The 17,583-nt window shown below is 40.9% G+C and overlaps 1 protein-coding gene and 1 long non-coding RNA gene across 2 annotated transcripts; one reads left to right on the top strand and one right to left on the bottom strand.

The window, feature by feature from the left end:
* Positions 1-148: 148 nt before the first annotated feature.
* On the bottom strand, positions 149-17,287 carry LOC127064632 (uncharacterized). The gene is made up of 3 exons (XR_007781746.1): positions 17,179-17,287; positions 16,774-16,871; positions 149-286 (listed from the first exon to the last, which is right to left on the bottom strand). It is a non-coding gene; the product is annotated as an uncharacterized LOC127064632 (long non-coding RNA).
* LOC127064613 (homeobox protein SIX2) lies at positions 8,374-17,029 on the top strand. The gene is made up of 4 exons (XM_050995931.1): positions 8,374-9,705; positions 10,499-10,960; positions 14,781-15,106; positions 15,198-17,029. The coding sequence occupies exons 1-4, from the start codon at positions 9,365-9,367 to the stop codon at positions 15,371-15,373; spliced, it is 1,305 nt and encodes a 434-aa protein (XP_050851888.1). The 5' UTR covers positions 8,374-9,364; the 3' UTR covers positions 15,374-17,029.
* Positions 17,288-17,583: the final 296 nt, after the last annotated feature.

The following is a 17,583-nucleotide window of genomic DNA, read 5'->3' as shown; positions in this document are numbered from 1 at the left end:
ATTTTGACGGGTATGATAAATGTAGATATATATATATATATATATATATATATATATATATATATGTATACGTATAAATTGTCGGAGAGTTCGTTAGTGCTTCCTGGAGGAAGACTATAAATACTACTCACAGTGGTATGACGCGATAATTACTTAATTCCCACAGCGTAGACCGTTCCGCTTTGTCTTGATAAGCATTGCTGAAAGAGCGCCTCGTCCTTGACGAGTCTGCATGGTCAGCTCGAAAGAATCGTCGTAGTAGGCAACGTTTCCTCTTCCCTCCGAGCTAACACAAAGTCATCTTCTTATTTCTTTATAGGTATGGCGAACGAATAAACGCGGTTAATCGCTGACGTCCAAATTCTTCTATAGCTTACAATGAAGGGGACATTTTTATGTTAATTTATCAATCAGGCATGTTGAATTTTCTTTTCAATAAAAAATAAATCCTTTAAACGTCGTTAATTTCGATCGTATGTTTTGTAACGATACGATAGATATTTGTTTATAATTAAACGATTAACGTTCGATCTATATAACGGAGTTTAGAATGTCTCGTTAAAAGAAAGAGCGGATTAAAACGCGAGACTCTCTCTCTAATTCGATAAATCTTAGCCGCGGTACGGACAATTTCATCGTTTCAAAGGCAGCCGCTAAAGCAACAAGGAGGGGATTGTAAACGATGGTAAGCACACTCACACGTACACAGGAGTACGAGATTTCGAGGGGTAAGTTTGTACATCTACCACCGATCTATCTATTGGGGTGCTCGAGGGTGACGGATACAATGATGTAATGCGAAACCTGTGAAACTTTCCCCCTGTCATCTCTTTTCTCTCTCTCTCTCTCGCTCTCTCTCTTTTCTTTTTTTTTTTTATTAGACCATCATGGCGTTACGTAGAGGAATAGACATACAAATTCTCCCAGCTAGTTTCTGAAACCAAACTAATATAAATTCCTAGCGTAATTCGTTAGATAAAAGAAAAACAAAGAAAAATAAACGAATAAATAAATAAACAAATTAAATTGTAAACGCAATAAAAAGAATTTTGCATATTACCCGAGTTACGATCAGAGAGAGAGAGAGAGAGAGAGAGAGAGAGAGAGAGAGAAAAGATTTTTTGCTTTGCTTTTTCATTTCGAGGTGAGGAGATCAAAGAGAAGAAGGAAAAAAAGAGAAAAAGAGTATCCAAGATGTCAGAGAAAGAGAGGGAGAGGTAGATGGAAAAGGAGGGGTATAAGCGTGGAGAAAGACACGACGAGGGGTGAAAAGGAGGAAGTTCATAATAACGTCGAGGGACCAACGGACCTCGTCGACGCGTTCAGATGCTCTTTTCAAGAGTGCGAACCCTCCTCGACGCGCATTCAAGTGTCGCCGCTTTGTAATGCCTCTTAATACTACTCGCTCTCCTCGTTATTAAGGATCCGGAACATATTGTAGGTATAACAGTGCCCACGATGGCACTATGGCGTCAAGCCTTTATATTGTCGTGCGTGTTGTACATCCGCGACAGGAAGTGGCCAGGGACTACTGCGAAAATTTTAAAACGATAGACACATAGTTCTCTTTTTCACTCTTTCTCTTTCATCTTCTCGATTTATCTAATAATTTCTCTATCACCGATTCTCTTTCTTATTTTTTGTTCTTTCTCTCTCTTTCTCTCTGCGCCCTTCTTCTTCATCTAGATCGTTATTAGCGAACGTTGAGAAAGACGAGACTCTTCGAATCTACCAAGAAATCTAAGATTTTTTTTTTTATTCTCTTCCTTTTTCACAAGTCTCACCATAAAAATTCTCGTAGGGCACGACTGAACATTCTTTCCTTTTTTTTCCGCGTACTTTACCTGCTCGAACATATCGCGCGAGTCAGCGTAAGACGACTCCTCGCAGAAACTTGCGTCCACCTTTTTCCCACAAAACTCACCTGACACAAGTTACGGTGATAAGGAACGTCGAATGCGCCAAGTGGCACGGATTAGAACGAGAGATTCTTACGACGAAACTTTCATACCATAGTTCGAGACAATTTGCGCTTAACTTTTTATATCGGTCAGCGATTTCACCTAACGAGTCTTCTTTAATACGAGTGATAAAGTGAGCACGATAAAAAAGTTAAAAAGAAAAAAAAAGGGGGGGAAACGACGAATAGAACATCATCGCGGTTGTCGTTATCGGGACATCGTAGGGAGCCACCATATGTGCTGATTCTATGGACCCATTAAAACCACCATCTTTCGGTGTCCTTAATAAGCGTCCTGCCTAGCCCCTATCTATCAAACAACATCATAATTGCCAACGTGTTCATGTTTCCGAATCTACAGCATCCCTTCTTCTTCGAATCGTTAAAAGTTAGCAGGCTGACTTCATCGATAACGCATGTTATCCTTTAAAGGTTCCATCTCCCTTTACGACGTTAATTAATCGCGGTTATAAATTTTCGTAATTTCCCTAATTGCGCGATGAAAAGAATTCTTGTAAAAAGTTTCGTTAAAAAGCTTTGATAAAATAAAATTGGAGTTTAGAAAGGATTAAATCGACGCTTGTAGTATAATTCGTTCACTGTCATTAGTCGAATGCTTTTCGTTTGCGAAACATTCAGAAGCGTGTCCTTTTCTAGGATCTCTCCTAGTCGGATGAAGTAGAACGTACAAAACGGTACACAAGGGATGATGACAGTCCTCCGTTCGTCCTATCCCCAAATCACTGGGCGCAACTAACTAACCGTGTAATCGACAATTTCGACCTATTACGACATCCTCTACGCTATAGTTTACCCCCTCGTGCAAAGTACAGAGGATAGAGACCGTACGCGACACGATAATAATCATTTCCGATCCTTATTGTTTCTTACGTCGTAACGATGTTACGAGCAACTACAGTCTGTTTAGTAATAACTGATTCGCTATAATAATAAGACGAGCTAAATTATTCTATTGTATAATTAGACAATTACGTTTAATTACTTTCTCTATTTCAAGCTTTTTCAATCTATCACGATCTTTTCTTGGAGGAAAAAGTTAAAAAGAAAAAAGTATGAAAAGAAGAGGAAAGGTGTGAAACGCAACATTCAAGGCAGACGATCCAGGATACATAATACTCAACAGCAGATACCTAAGCACTACCTGTAAATCAGAAAAATCGTAGACCAATCGCATTTTCGAATCTATCGTAGTGAGAGCTTACTGATACGGAAGAACCGTGGTATAAAGTGGCCAGTGACACATAAAGAGCATATTTTCGGGCATTAGGGCACCCTCCGAAGGACTCATCGAAATGGCTACCTGTGTTCGCGCCTTCGTTCGTGTCTTCGGAATATAAAAAGAATCTCGCTCGACGATCTTCACGAGGAGCAACCCTGCTAATGGGGAAATAACCGACGGATTAAGTCGACTAATCCGCTTGGCAGCGTGATTTTATTGTCGCAAGAGAGAGAGAGAGAGAGAGAGAGAAAGAGAGAGGATCCCATCGAATCTTAAATTTTTTTTTCTTTCGAGAGATTCCATTATTATAAGCCGTACGAGGACTGATCGATGATAATAACGCGTGTACGAACGTATTAATTCGAGAAAAATATTGGCGATGGTCTGAAACCAAACAAAAAAAGAAAAAAAAATAATAATAATAAAAAAGAAAATGTATATATCGATTAGTTGATAAAAAAAAAAGAAAGAAAGAAAGAAAGAAAGGAAGGAAGAAAAAAAAATAGAAAATAAAAGTCAGAGATAAAAATGATGGAAACAATAAAAAAATGTCGAACTCGAGAACGAAGTCTTTTCGAATCGTCCCTTTTATCGTCGAAACCCGAGACCCGCGAGTATAGCCGCGTGTGCCCTTGCACGTTAGCGTTCTCTCACACCTGCCGACCGATAAGATAGAGTCAGCTTCTAAAAATATATCCAGGGAGGTTTCGCGAGCGACGGCTTCCGTCCGTCGTCGAGAACTTCTTGGACACACTTGGTTATTAAAACGCGTGTATATATTTTTAAACGCACACTAACACGTTTACATCGATGTTACGTATGCATAAAGAAGAAGATAGCGGCTATCTCGACGACTCGATTCGGTGTCTAATGACAGACCACCAACGCGTTACTTATCCTCCCTGGGTGCCCTCTTTCTTCTCTCTTCGCGACTGCTTATTGTTCCAATGATATTAATTATATGCATATCTATATATATGTGTGTGTGCACGTACGTACGTACGTACGTACATATGCACGTACATAAATACCAACGTACTTACGTTTAAGCGCATAAATGCGTGCGTGCATGCGTGTGTTTATGGTAACGTCGACGATGTGACACCGAGTGGCACAGAAACGTGATACGATCTCCTATCGTTCTCGTCGTGTCAATCGAACGTTATATCGCCGGATTACATCGGCTTCGACAACCCTCGCTTACTCTTTTACAATTAAAACGCATCGAAGCCGTTTTTCTCATTAGAAATCGCGAGATTCTTCTTTCAGAAAGTAGAACGCATGTACGTAGAAAGGAGAAAAACTAAAAACCGTGTGTGTCTTCGAATTTCTCTTTGTACCAGAGAAAAATAAAAAAGTTTGCGCGATCGTAAAGCTCCTTCGTTATTTTCTTTTTTTCTATTCTTTTCATTTTTTTGTTTTTTATTCTTTTAAATTTTTTCTTCTCTCCTCGCTAGAAAGTACCGAGAGAGAGAGAGAGAGAGAGAGATTACAAGCTTTTTATCTATCTCGCTTTTACCCAAAGAGACGCGCGCAAGAGAGAAAGAGACGGACGAACGAACGAATACACTTGCGATTCATCATTACAAGCCTCTCCACTCTTTAGTCGCAGTCGCTTTACGGTGAAACCGTAGATTCTTGAACCGAGTCGAGAAGGAAGAGAAGGGAAAAGAGGAGAGACGAAGAGGAGGGTGCTAGCTCGAACGATGAATCTCGGAAACAAACGCTGAAGAGGGTTGGGTGGGTCGGGGTTGAAGGTAGGATAGGACACGTTCGCGTTGAAATCTACGTGGAGAACGTAGGTGGGTTTAATTTATCTGGATTTACGATACGCTAAAGATGCCACCCTACGGCATCACTAGCAGCAACAACAGCAGCAATAGCAGCAGCAGCACCACGGCAGCAACTCTAGCACCACCACCAGCAACTCCAGCACCACTACCACTACTATCGTCCCTCAGTCTCGACGAGAGAGCAACGGCAGACGTTAAAGAGGGACAGAGGGTGGTGAGAGGTAGTGGTACTCATGAGAGACAGAGTAGAGAGGGATGGTGATTTTGCACAGAGCCATTTTGGAATGCAATTAAACGCAGTACAGTGAAATACGATGCTAGTGCTGCTGCTGCTGCTGCTGCTACTGCTGCTGCCGTTACTACTGCTGCTGTTGCTGCTGTTGCTGCTGCTGCCGTTGCCGCTGTCGCAGTCGCTGCCGCTTCTGTACCTCTCTTTTTCTCTCTTTCACTCTTTTTCTCTCTCTCTCTCTCTCTCTTTTTCCATCTATCTCTCCTGTACGCGTTCCAACGAATACGCAAAGGTAGGAATACCTTAACGCGACGGGGACAAACGGAACATCTCGAAACGTATAGATTCTGACGAAGAACAAAGTGAATTCGCAGTGATCGAACCGTGAATTCTTTTCATTTCCACCTTTTATCCAATCGAGATCCCATTTTTTCCCTTCTCGAATATATCGCTTTGCCGATGTTTCCTTTGATTTATTTCGAAATATATCGCCGAGCTGCCTATTCGATTCACAAAAGATTATTCGTATGATCGATTTAGAAAAACCTGTCGTAGAAATAAAGGAATGATATTAACTTCGATAACTCGACCCAAAACGACTCGAAACCATTTAAATAATCAGCGCGATGAAAAAGTACTTTCTATAGGAAAGGTGGTTAAGACTGGAAATCTCGGGATCGTTTTGATAAGAAGCTGCGTATATCCTTATCTTTTGAGGTGTAATGCGCGAGAGAGAACCGGCTTGGAGGTAGACGGAGAGAGGAAGAGAGACGGAGGGAGGGTTAGAGGGAAAATGGCGACCGGGAAAGGAAATCCGACACCAAATCGAAGGAGACGCCATCGCGAAGCACGGCGCCGCCCCTCTATCATCGAGTCTCCCCTGAAGACATCGCATCATCCTCTTGCCACCTTCGAGGCCTCTCCAAAAAAAAGAAATCGCGATAGTTCGTTCTCTTTTTTTTCTACCATCCTACCCGCTCCTACGTTTTCTTTCGATTTCAAGGATCGTGAGAGCAGAAACATAAGAGAGAGGGAGAGAGAGAGAGAGAGGAAAGAATAATAAAAATTTCTCGGTCAAAATCAACGGATGATCTTAACTCGTTGATGACGTAGCGACTAGAGACGCAACGTTTTCTTTAAAGGATTCTCTTATCACTCTTGATAACGTGCGATCGTTATTACGTACGATCAGGTTTCTGGACGATCGTCCTGAGTCGTGTTGTCACCTCGTGTCGATAAGAGCGTTACATGCAAGTTGGTACGGTCAATCACGTGCCTCTGCCGTCGCCGATTCCTATTGCTTTTGTCACTAAGGAGCCGACATTTTGTTTCAGGGTGGGTGACATTCCATTCGACATTGACGCGATAACTCATCGAATCCGACGCTACCGATAGAATAGCTTAGTTAACTTTTTTTCTCTTTTTTTTTTTTGATACTTATTGGTAAATCAATTCACTTTCGCTTGGAACTTTCGAAGAAATTACGCGGAAACGAGAGCGCTTATCCTTCTTTTTCCTTAAACATCCAAATTCGTTATAGAGTTAGGTTTGGCGCATTAGTAAAAACTGACAACGTCACTCGGTTGGTTACGGTCCAACGGTGGACACGTTAGACGTCCTGTTGGCAATTAGAGAGAAAAGGCGGAGCACGTTCAAAGGATTGTCGAGGCGTGCCGAGCGTGATCATGAAAGATCAGGCTGCCCGCGGAAAGACATCTTCGCTCGTCTGCCACAGAAATATCGGTTCTCATTGATCTACGTTACTCTCTTGACTCGACGACTTCCTCGTCGTCTTGAAATTTTCTCGTCGTTACTTTTCAAAATAATTTTATATCGATCTACGTTAAGAGTCGAGTTTCCCGAGATTGTTTCTCATCCGTTACATGGTATTACTCTGTAGAAATAAATTCAAAAAGAAGCAAACAAAAAAAAAGAGAGAGAGGAAAAAGGGTTCAACAGGACAGAGTAATCATAAGGTTGAAAAATAAACGCAATTATAAAGTATACACGAGTAGAGGAGTATCAAATTCGTTAGCGATAACACAGCTTGCACCGAATGCAGTCGTGAACGAGCATGAAATAAACTTTTTCGACAGATATAGTTTGGGATCTCGTTATAAAGCTAAAAACATAATTACTGCGACAAAAAGCAACGCTCGCCGTTTTTCTTCGATCGACGTAAGGACGGTATTAGATCGAAATGAAACGCGACATAGGTTTTTACTACTTAGGTATTTTCCATGAACGATAATAAATTTCCACATTTCTTATCTATCGAGGAACGAAGTAATCGAACGGGAAATCGTCGAACGATTGTTTTGAAATTATCGATGAAACGACAGTGGTGCGATAGAAGAACGTAGAGTCAAAACACGGCGTACGATGACGTGACGCGTTTCCGGTGTTTGTTGATGACCATTTGCATTCTCAAACGTTCTTCGTTTGATTATTTTTTCAGGCGATTTTCCCTAATAAAGAAGTATTTGTGATTTATACCGTTTCATTTATATACGATTAAATAGCCGTATAGATCGAATTATGAAATTCGATCGAGGAATAAGTTGGAATAACGACGAAGAGTGAACGATTTTGATCGATCGAAACGCATCGACATTTGGGAAAATCTTTAAACGTTCTCTGGGAAGATAAGTAGTATTGAAGTAAAGAGAGAGAGAAGAGACAGTGAGAGACAGAGAGAAAAAGAGACAGACAGACAGACAGACAGACAGACAGACAGACAGACAGAGAGAGGAAGAGAGGGAGAGAGAGGAGAACGAAAAAGGACGTCGGCTGCTGGATGGGGTGAACGTTCCAGCGGGGGTAGAGAGTCTTGGACCGCCCCTAGGCTCGACCAATCGTACGGCATCGACGAGTACGCGTCGGCCAATGAGAGAACGCCGCTCGTTCGGAGTCGAGCCACTCTGATCTTCGTCCTGTATAGGCAAGCGTGCGTCGAAAAAAAGAGAAGAGAAGAAGAAGAAGAGGAAGAGAGAAGACCACCACCGTCACCGCCACCGCCACCACCGCCGCCGCTGCCGCCGCCGCCGCCGCCACCACCACCACCACCACTACTAGCACCACCACCACCACCACCACCACCACCACCACCATCAGCGAGTTCCAAGCTATACCAACATCAGCACGGCACAAGCACGGCAACGGCGTTACGTAGCAAGTAGTGGAGCGAGTTCGCTTTTACTAACTTGGTGACTTGGTCACTCAGTGAGTGTGTCTTCAACGGAGGCCAAAGGAGTCCTTATAATCGACGCTTGCATAATTACCTATCAAGAAGAACCATCTTTATCCGCCCTCGGCGCGTGTGTCTTCGTCACGACGTCTCACGTTTAGCTTTTACTCCGTTGTGTCTTCGTCGTGTATATACCTACTTACGCGAATCGCGAACGATGATAATCGTACTGATCGATACCAAAGCTTTTTACGTTTTCAAAGAAGAAAGAAAACGACGATCGAGCAGGTGGAATTATCGATTATCGTGATTCACTCTTGCTTCCACTTTCTTCGGATACAACGACGTCTATAACTCGCGATGATCGACTATTGAACATCGTTGGAATGTCGAGTGATCCGTTGCGAAGTGTTCGGAAATCGTACCGTAACCGACGTGCCGAAGTTATACGTTAATAAGATCGAGTCGAAAGTAAGAGTAATAATCAACGATCGATACCGTTCGATCTCCCCAATACAAATTTGTGTGCTGTGTAACGGACTCAATGGAAAAGACGTGAACGACAACACCGTGGATATGAATGAATCGCGCGTGATTAAACAACGAGCTAGGCTCGTCGATCGCGCGAACATCGGATGTTTACTCTGATCGCGAGCCGTCCTTCCGTTTCCCTCGCGATCGGCAATGTTAAATCGTGCACTAATATCGATAGTAGTAATAATAGTAATAGTAATGATACTACAAATTAAATCGGTTGTATGAAAGCTTGATAGAAGAAGAAGAAGAAGAAGAAGAAGAAGAAGGGATCGAGGAGTCGTCGTCTCAACAACGATCGATTCGCTCGAAACGAAAGGAAGAAAATTCGAAAAGTTCGATCAAAGGGCCCGAGTGTGCGCGTGTGTATGTGTGTAAGCGTATGCGAGTGTTTTCATGAAAACCTTCGAGGTTCCTAAGAATGTCTGATAGTTCGGATCAGCTGTCACCGCCGAACAGCGACTGTAATAGTCAAATGGGTGGCGTGCATCGGAACACTGCTGGCGGACAATACAGCAATTCTTCGATGTCAGCCCTTACACTGAGCCATCACGCACAACCACAGAATCTAACGCCCACGTCGGACGGTAGTCCTCAGTATCCCCAAGAATTGTCCACCTGCAGCTCGACGAACGTATCCACGAATATTGGAAATATCGGTGGACTCTCGCTCGGTACAACCATCAGCAATTTTACACCCGAACAAATATCCTGCATGTGCGAAGCGCTGTCGCAGAGCCAAGACATCGAGAAACTTACCAGGTGAATGAAATATATCTTTGTTTTTTCATCGATCGGAATGAAATTCGATGTCTTAGAAATAATGTAAATAATTTGGAGAAACTTTAACGATTATTTCTAACTACGATCGACGCTCGATCGTCCCCACCCCCGCCCTCCCCCGTTGCGTTACCAAACGAGTAAACCTTTTTTTCTACTTCCTCCGTTCGAAAATTATTTTCTTAGAACAGTCGATCGTTTCATTTGACAACTGCGCCTACGTTTACGTCTTATACCTCTCGTCGCCGTTAATATTATTTCTTTATTCCCCCTGCAAAGAATCGATAATCGTGAAAAGAAATAAACGAGACAATAAATGCCGACACGAAGAAACATTGGGCCCTTCGTTTTAATAAAGCCGCACTATCGAACACTAAACAAAACGAGTCGTTTGGCTCCGCTCGTAAACGGAACGAATATGCGGCTTTGAGATATGCCTGGCCGATAGTCGGTAAAAGGACCACGGGGAAAAGGAGAGCGAGAGAAAGAGAGAATTGTTTGTAAGCGTGGTTTCGAATTCGGCGCTCTAGGATTATTATCTAAATAACTTGACGGATATTAGGACGATTGTAAACGATTAATCGATCCAACGACTTTTCCTACCAATTCGATTTAGCATCGTGATTGGAATTTCTTTTATTGCCGAGGTCGAAGTGGTAGGGAGGATTGAGAAAAAAAAAAAAAGAAAAGAGGAAGAGAAAAAGGCAAAATAAAAAAGAACAAAAAGAAATAAGAAAAAAGCGTGTAATTGAAGGTTTCTCCTTGCATTTATCAGGTTTCTCTGGTCGTTACCACCCGGTGAGTTGCTGCGTGGCGGCGAGAGCGTTTTAATGGCTCGAGCGGCGGTAGCATTTCATCGTGGTGCCTATCACGAGCTCTACTCGATCCTCGAGAGTCATCCGTTTTCGCCGCGACGGCACCCAGAGCTTCAACAAATGTGGTACAAATCGCATTACCGCGAAGCCGAGAAGATTCGTGGTCGTCCTTTGGGTGCCGTCGATAAGTATCGACTTCGAAAGAAGTATCCTTTGCCAAAGACGATCTGGGACGGCGAAGAGACCGTCTATTGCTTCAAGGAACGATCGAGGAACGCTTTGAAGGAGTGCTACATGAGAAACAGGTACCCGACGCCCGACGACAAGAAAAACTTAGCCAAGAAAACGGGCCTCACGTTGACCCAGGTCTCTAATTGGTTTAAAAATCGAAGACAAAGGGATCGTACGCCGCAAACCAGATCGTAAGTTGATCGTTTATCTATATCTCTTTATCGATCGTATAATTTTTCCAAATTCGCGAGCGCGCCCAGGTGCGAATTTCAAAGGACTTTCGCAAATTCGAATCCTGTCGCGCTTTCGAGAACGCTCCGAACAAATGACGACGGAAAACTTGTGATCCGTTTACCGAGAGACACCTTTCCTTTCTCTTTCTTTTCTTTCTTTCGTCTTTTCTCCTTTCTCTCGAAAGATAGACCATTGAAATTCTCGGTGAAGAGTAATAAAAGCGTCCCGTGACGCGAGTTTCGTGTATGGAGGGCACGTGTATCGACAGGGGGTCTCTTCTTTTTCAAGGAGCAACAAGTGTTTCGACATGTGTCCTCTGACCCATGTCCTTCTTCCTTTTTTCGGGTCCGTCGGACTGCGAGTCAAGGAGATCGTTAAATCATCGCCTGGTATAGATTAGGTACATGCACGAACTCTGTGTCATTTTTAATTAACTGATTGTTCCTTCGTGGAAAAGGTTGCTTAATAAATTACCTTCCAAAAGAAACAAGATCGGGTTCATCGGGGAAAATATATTTGCTCGTTTGCAAGGAAACGTTTCAACGATGTCTGGTACACAATTGCTTTTCCAATCAGGATTCCTAATTCCTTCTAAAGCATTAAAGATATAGTCAAAGGGTGGGTTAAATAAAACGGCAAGGCGAATCAATTCGATAAGGGGATGTAATTCTAGCGAACGATTATTTGATACGAGAATTTATTTACCTTTCGACCGGAAAAGATGTATACAAACTTATGGGGGATTAAATAAATGCGAAAGGGTGCGATCTCGATGAGTGCGATTAGAGCACTGATTAAGTTAGCCAGCTAGGTTCATTAACGATTAGTTAGATCATTTTGATAAGCCGAGAATGGCCGAAGGAAAGAAATTTTTCACGAAACGTACATTCATTTCGTATAAAATAATGTCATTACCTAATCAGCTCGATTAAAATGAAAATACGGATGTCCTCGTCGACGACGATGAGACGATACGCTTTTGCGTTTCTAAGCACATGGATGATGCAGTAATTAAATGCGTAGGTTAATTCGCCATACCATTCAGCGTACCATCTTTCGGCGAACTTTGCTGACTCGCTGATGTTATACTCGGTGTTCTTCTTTGGAACGGACACACGGTATCGACTTCCGATCGTGACATCAAAATGTAAAGATAATAAGAAACTTCTGATTTTAATATATACGTTCGAATAGTTAATCGACCTGGTCCCCATGAACGAATTATCATAGATCGTCAGTTTTTAACAACGTTTTTGTTGCGTCATCGATATCGAACTTTGCCAAGCTTAACATTTTGATGTTTTTCAAGACTTCCTGATAACGACAAGATAAAAATAAAATTGCAGGATTGGGTTGTAACTTGCAGAAAAAAAACACACACGCGCGTACACACACGCACAAAAAAGGAAAAGAAAAAAGAGAAGAAAGAAAGAAAGGAAAGGAATAACAATACACACGTGTCACGTAAGATATTCTTTCGAGGCAATGGCCGATATCACGACGCAGTCCGAGTATCGCAAGGCGTACTCGTCGAACGAATCACCGTACGTAAAGCCGCGCGTGCGTACACACATTTACTAGTAGTGCGTGTAGTATTTATGTTTGCGCCTACGTACAAGCGTGCAATAGTATAGGTACATAAAGAAAGGAAAGAACTCCGCGTTGTTATGGCTACGACTTAACCGCGGTCATGGGCTAACACAGAGGGCCTCGTCGAACGTTTCTTCTGGACCAACCGACCGAACTTGCTAACCGGACTCTATAATTCAATAGAAAATATATCTTCTGACCGTTCATTTGGAATGTTTTAACAGAATAAATAAATGAGAGTAAGAGAGAGAGAGAGAGAGAGAGAGAGATCATTTTACACGACAGTATTAATACACTATTAAAATTTATTGAAAACTAATCAACGAAGCGATAGAGATCATAAATCGTTTAGGTAAAAAAGAAAAAAAAAAAGAGATAACTTTTTTCGAAACGCGAGAGGAACGTAAACTATTAATTTTAAAGGATTCGAAAGCGTAGGTTTTGTAGAAAAAAAAATAAATAAATAAAAAAGTAGAAAGAAAAAAAAAGGGAAAGTAGGGAAGAAAAAGCGAATAATTGATTATATTTGCGGAAAAAAATCGTCGTGAAACAAGAAAAAAAAAAAAAAAAGTAGTGGAAAGAACTTTTTGTAATTGCGTTAATAAGGAGAAGGAAAAGATCGCGAAATAGACGCAGAGCTTACTCGCGGGGGACGGCGTAGCAAAGATAAATCGGGGTAGCGGTGGAGGGCCGGCCGTGGCCTTTATGTAGTAAACTATTGGTAGTGCGAACAGCTCAATGGTGAAACGCGAGATGTAACCGTAGCTGCGTCATAAAACGGTAATGGGGCGTCGCGTTTCCTTTTCCTAGAGTCTTTCTCGAAGGAGGACGTTAAGGGCGGAAAAAGGGAGAAAGGTCGAATCGGTTCTTCGCCGAAAAACTACTCGCGAGGGATTCATCTTTGCTCGAGCCATCTTTGATCTGATCTATCAGAGAAAAGAAAAAAGGAAAATCGATTCGAATGGTATATATATAAAAAAGGAAAGGAAAGGAAAGGAAAAGAAAGAAAAGATCGAACGAATTCTCTCCTCTTTCTTTTCTTTTTTCTCGTTACAATTCGACAACTTTTTCGTTTATACCTGTCGGAGTAATAAAAATAAAAAGTATCAGAAAAGATTGCAAATTTTCATGTCTCTTTTTCGATTCGATCGGTTCTGTGTTTCTTTATTTATTTATTTATTTGCTTTTCTTAACGCTGTAACGAAACGATGGAAGTAGAAGAGAAGGGTGTTAAAAGAGGGGAGAGTAAGAGAAAAGAGAAAGACGGAGAAGGAGGCCATGCGAGGACCGTAGGGCGTATTTCTTTAAGGCTTAGACCTTGAAGAGCGCGAAGCATAAAAATGCTCGCGCCCTTGCGTCTACGTAAAAAAAAAGAGAAAAAGAGAAAAGAAAACAGGACAAGAAGAAAGAAGAAAGAAGAAAGAAGAAAGAAAGAAAGAAAGAAAGAAGGAAAGAAGGAAGGAAGAAGAAAGGAAGGAAGGAAGGAAGGAAGCAAGAAACGAAGAAACGAAGAAACCGTGGCGATGGGCGGGGCCGTTGTTGCATATGGACCACCGTGTGCACGCACGTGCTTCACAATCTAGCACGTATACACCAGGAGAACTTGCGTACACGGATACGTGTGTATGTGAGAACGTTTTTATTTTCACGAGCAGTAAAACAATGCGAGAATAAAGTGGCTTTGCTCCTTGGTCCTTTGATTCTCTCTCTCTCTCTCTCTCTCTCTCTCTCTCTCTCTCTCTCTCTCTCCCTCTCTCTCTCTCTCTCTCTGTTTTCTTTTTCTTTCTCTTTCTCGTCGCTCTACCCAAAGAAGAAAATTCTCAGAAGTTGTCAGGCAAGTAAAAATCGCCTTTGCGAGTGCGTACCCTCGAAATATGAGGGTCAGAAGCTAATCGTTCTAGCCTTAGGACCTTCCGCGTGGGTCATAAGTTTTTTTCTGGGTTCTTAAGACAATGGCAGAACTCGCATGTGATCCTCGAAAACGCAAGATTTATGAGGGAACCTTGTGGGATCAAGAACACGTTATCCAAGAACGCAAACGTTCCTTTTCGGTCGAAAGAAACGAAAATGAAACTAGAGCTTGTTAACTTACGATTTTTCTTTCGGAAACGATCGTGGTTGCTAATGCCAATAGATAGAAACATTATCGTAGATATTTTGTCGAATTTCATATCGCTTTTTTTCTAGGGACATGCTGCCACTAAACTGTCAAAGCACAACGAACAGTACGATAAGTAATTCGGTGAGCAACGGAGGAAGTATGCAATCATTGCAGAGTATCGACTCGGACAGTCCGAATCTAGCGATGTCACCTTTATCAACGATGGGTATGTCGCCAGCCGCGATGAATCCATGTAGTCCAATGGGTATGAGTCCTATGGGGCCTCATCATCACGGATACGCGACTCCCGTAACGCCGTCTTCCGTACACACGGCTCATCCACATAATGGTGGTCTAAGTCCGATGAACGACGTCAAAGCGTTATGCTATGGTCGTAGCGTTTACGACAGTGGTGAGTTGTACAGTTTGTACAATTGTACAGATTATCACTTGTGTGATTAATAAAGAATTCTCGTGATCCTTCTTCCTCGAAATTTCCTCAGGTAAAGACGTCGAACAGAGTTCGGTTTATTATCCCAGTCACACCAGTATGCATCATCAATATTATCAACAAACCCATCATCAAATGATGTCCGGCTCTCATCATCATCATCATCATCAACAGGGCATGCCAACGGGCTACGAAATCATGTTACCTCCGCCACAACATTCCATGTGACCAACGGATTACGATGGCGAACGAAACGAGCAAGGTCATCACGGACCGAACGACGACTCCTTGGCTCGCATTCACGCCTTCGCCTGATTTTTCGTGTCCCAAAGTTTTTCCATTGGTGTATTATCGTCATCGTGTAACATCGATGCTAACGAAAGGACAAATTTTCTTCGATCTCGTCGATTCTCGTCACGTGGGAAAAAGAATCATTGATATCGACGACAGACAATACATTTGAGATATTTTTTTAACCTGCTCGACGGATAGCGAACTACGGATCAACTATCGTTCTTGATACTGACGATTAAAAAAAAAGAAAAAAAAAAGAGAAAAGGAAAAATCAAAAAAAAAAAGAGACAAAGAGAAATGAAAGATCGATTCGATTCGTCACTTAAAAACTGTGATTAACAAATCGGTTACGGTACCAACCAATTTCTTCGAATTGAAGGGCCTAAAGGTATCTTATAATAAATGAAATAGCGACGAATGCATTGAAAATGTATTTAAATTGCGCGAAAGAACATCGGCCATCTTTGCAGGAAGCGTGAGATAAATGATTTAGCCAATGGGAGACCGAGGCAATATATCCATTAAATATCAGGGAGGAGCTCGAAAAACTGGTTTTACTCGTGCGCGAACGCGCACACGCACACGCGTACATACCCACACACACACACACACACAACCTACCACCAACACGTAATTCTTTTATTTACTTTCGAGATATCATGGCGTATTAGAAAAATCCTGCTGTGTAAGTAAATTCTGACGAACGATGATGGTTCGATAGCCGTAAGTAATACTTCGATGAATTTTTAAAATGTTTCTCGTCACACTTTTTTTCTTAAATAGAGTATTCTATGTCACATCGAGTTAGTACATACATACTTAATAAACTTTATCACCGAGGTGATAGAAAAATTAAAATCGATTACGATTATAACGGACAACAAGAAAAAAATAAATAAATAAATAAAGATAAATAAATAAATAAATTAGTCGAATTTTATGAAATTCGTGTAGCAATGTCCATAACGCGAAGCGTACGTAAAAAAAAAAAATAATAAAAAATAAAAAAAATAAAAAAAGATACTTCGTTTAGACTTCAGAAAGAAATCAACACAACGATCCATAGCAGTTTATTGTCAGAATAAAAAGGTTTAACGTTTTACGATATATTTTGGATATGGTCCGCACGATATCTTTTATCTTTTAAAAATATAAATTTATCTATCGTGTATCTCTGTAGTATTTTGCTTTAAACGAATTATTAGAACTGCGAACGAAATGCACTGTGTGTATGTATACGTATGTGTATATGTATGTATACATATATATGTGTGTGTATATATATATATGTTGCATGAATCGACTAAAAAGAAATTTATTTATATTGAACTTACATATACGATTCCGACGTAACACGCTGCAACAGTGTGTGGAAATAAATACGATGATCATCGAAATTACTGCTACGGACGAACCTCTTATTTTCCAATACCTATGTATATAAAAAAGCATATATAATATTCTAATGATAATGTATGTAATGTATATAATGAGAGAAAGTATCTGTGTATTCCCCAAAATTAGTGATTTTTAATAAATAAAATGTAATTCGTACTGAGAGATCTTCTCAGAATTAAATCAAAGACAAAACATGTATTATTTCTTATCTTCGTAGGATAGTCGATTGAACACGTAAATAAAAAAAAAAAAAAAAGAAGAAAGGGTTACCAAAGGAAATAACCTTAAGTTGATTTTATAACGCATGAATATAGAAAATATTAAAACTCATTGATACTTACACTCGCCGTATGTATTAAAATGCATACAGATAAGTTTCTCTTTTGCAAAATACAGGGTAAACGAGAAAAATAAATGTATATAAATCCAAACGAAACTACTCGCTTTGAACACTTTCACTTCATTATTACCTTCGTAATAAACTTTCGTCATGGTAGAATCTAACGTTCCAATTGGTCGGTAGTTAAAATCCTTCGTTCCTATTGGCGGATCGTATTAAATCGTGATTGGATATTTTCAAAAAAAATTAATCATTAAAATTTGAAATATTTCCTTGCACGAATACGTACGAACGTAACCGACGATAATATACATTATTATTATTATTATTATTATTCTATTGACGCGATAATAAAACGTATTTTAATGAATATATAAAGAGATTAAGGTAAGACTCTACAAATAAA

The sequence above is a fragment of the Vespula vulgaris genome, chromosome 6, assembly GCF_905475345.1.
Source record: "Vespula vulgaris chromosome 6, iyVesVulg1.1, whole genome shotgun sequence".
NCBI classification, from domain to species: domain Eukaryota; kingdom Metazoa; phylum Arthropoda; class Insecta; order Hymenoptera; family Vespidae; genus Vespula; species Vespula vulgaris.
Note: the sequence above shows the minus strand (reverse complement) of the source record. Positions and strands in the feature narration are given on the sequence as shown.

Coding starts and splice junctions, on each gene's coding strand:
- LOC127064613 (XM_050995931.1), top strand. CDS start 9,365: ATGTCTGATAGTTCGGATCAGCTGTCACCGCCGAACAGCGACTGTAAT. Junction 10,961..14,780: donor CGTACGCCGCAAACCAGATC/GTAAGTTGATCG, acceptor CTTTTTTTCTAG/GGACATGCTGCCACTAAACT. Junction 15,107..15,197: donor TCGTAGCGTTTACGACAGTG/GTGAGTTGTACA, acceptor AAATTTCCTCAG/GTAAAGACGTCGAACAGAGT.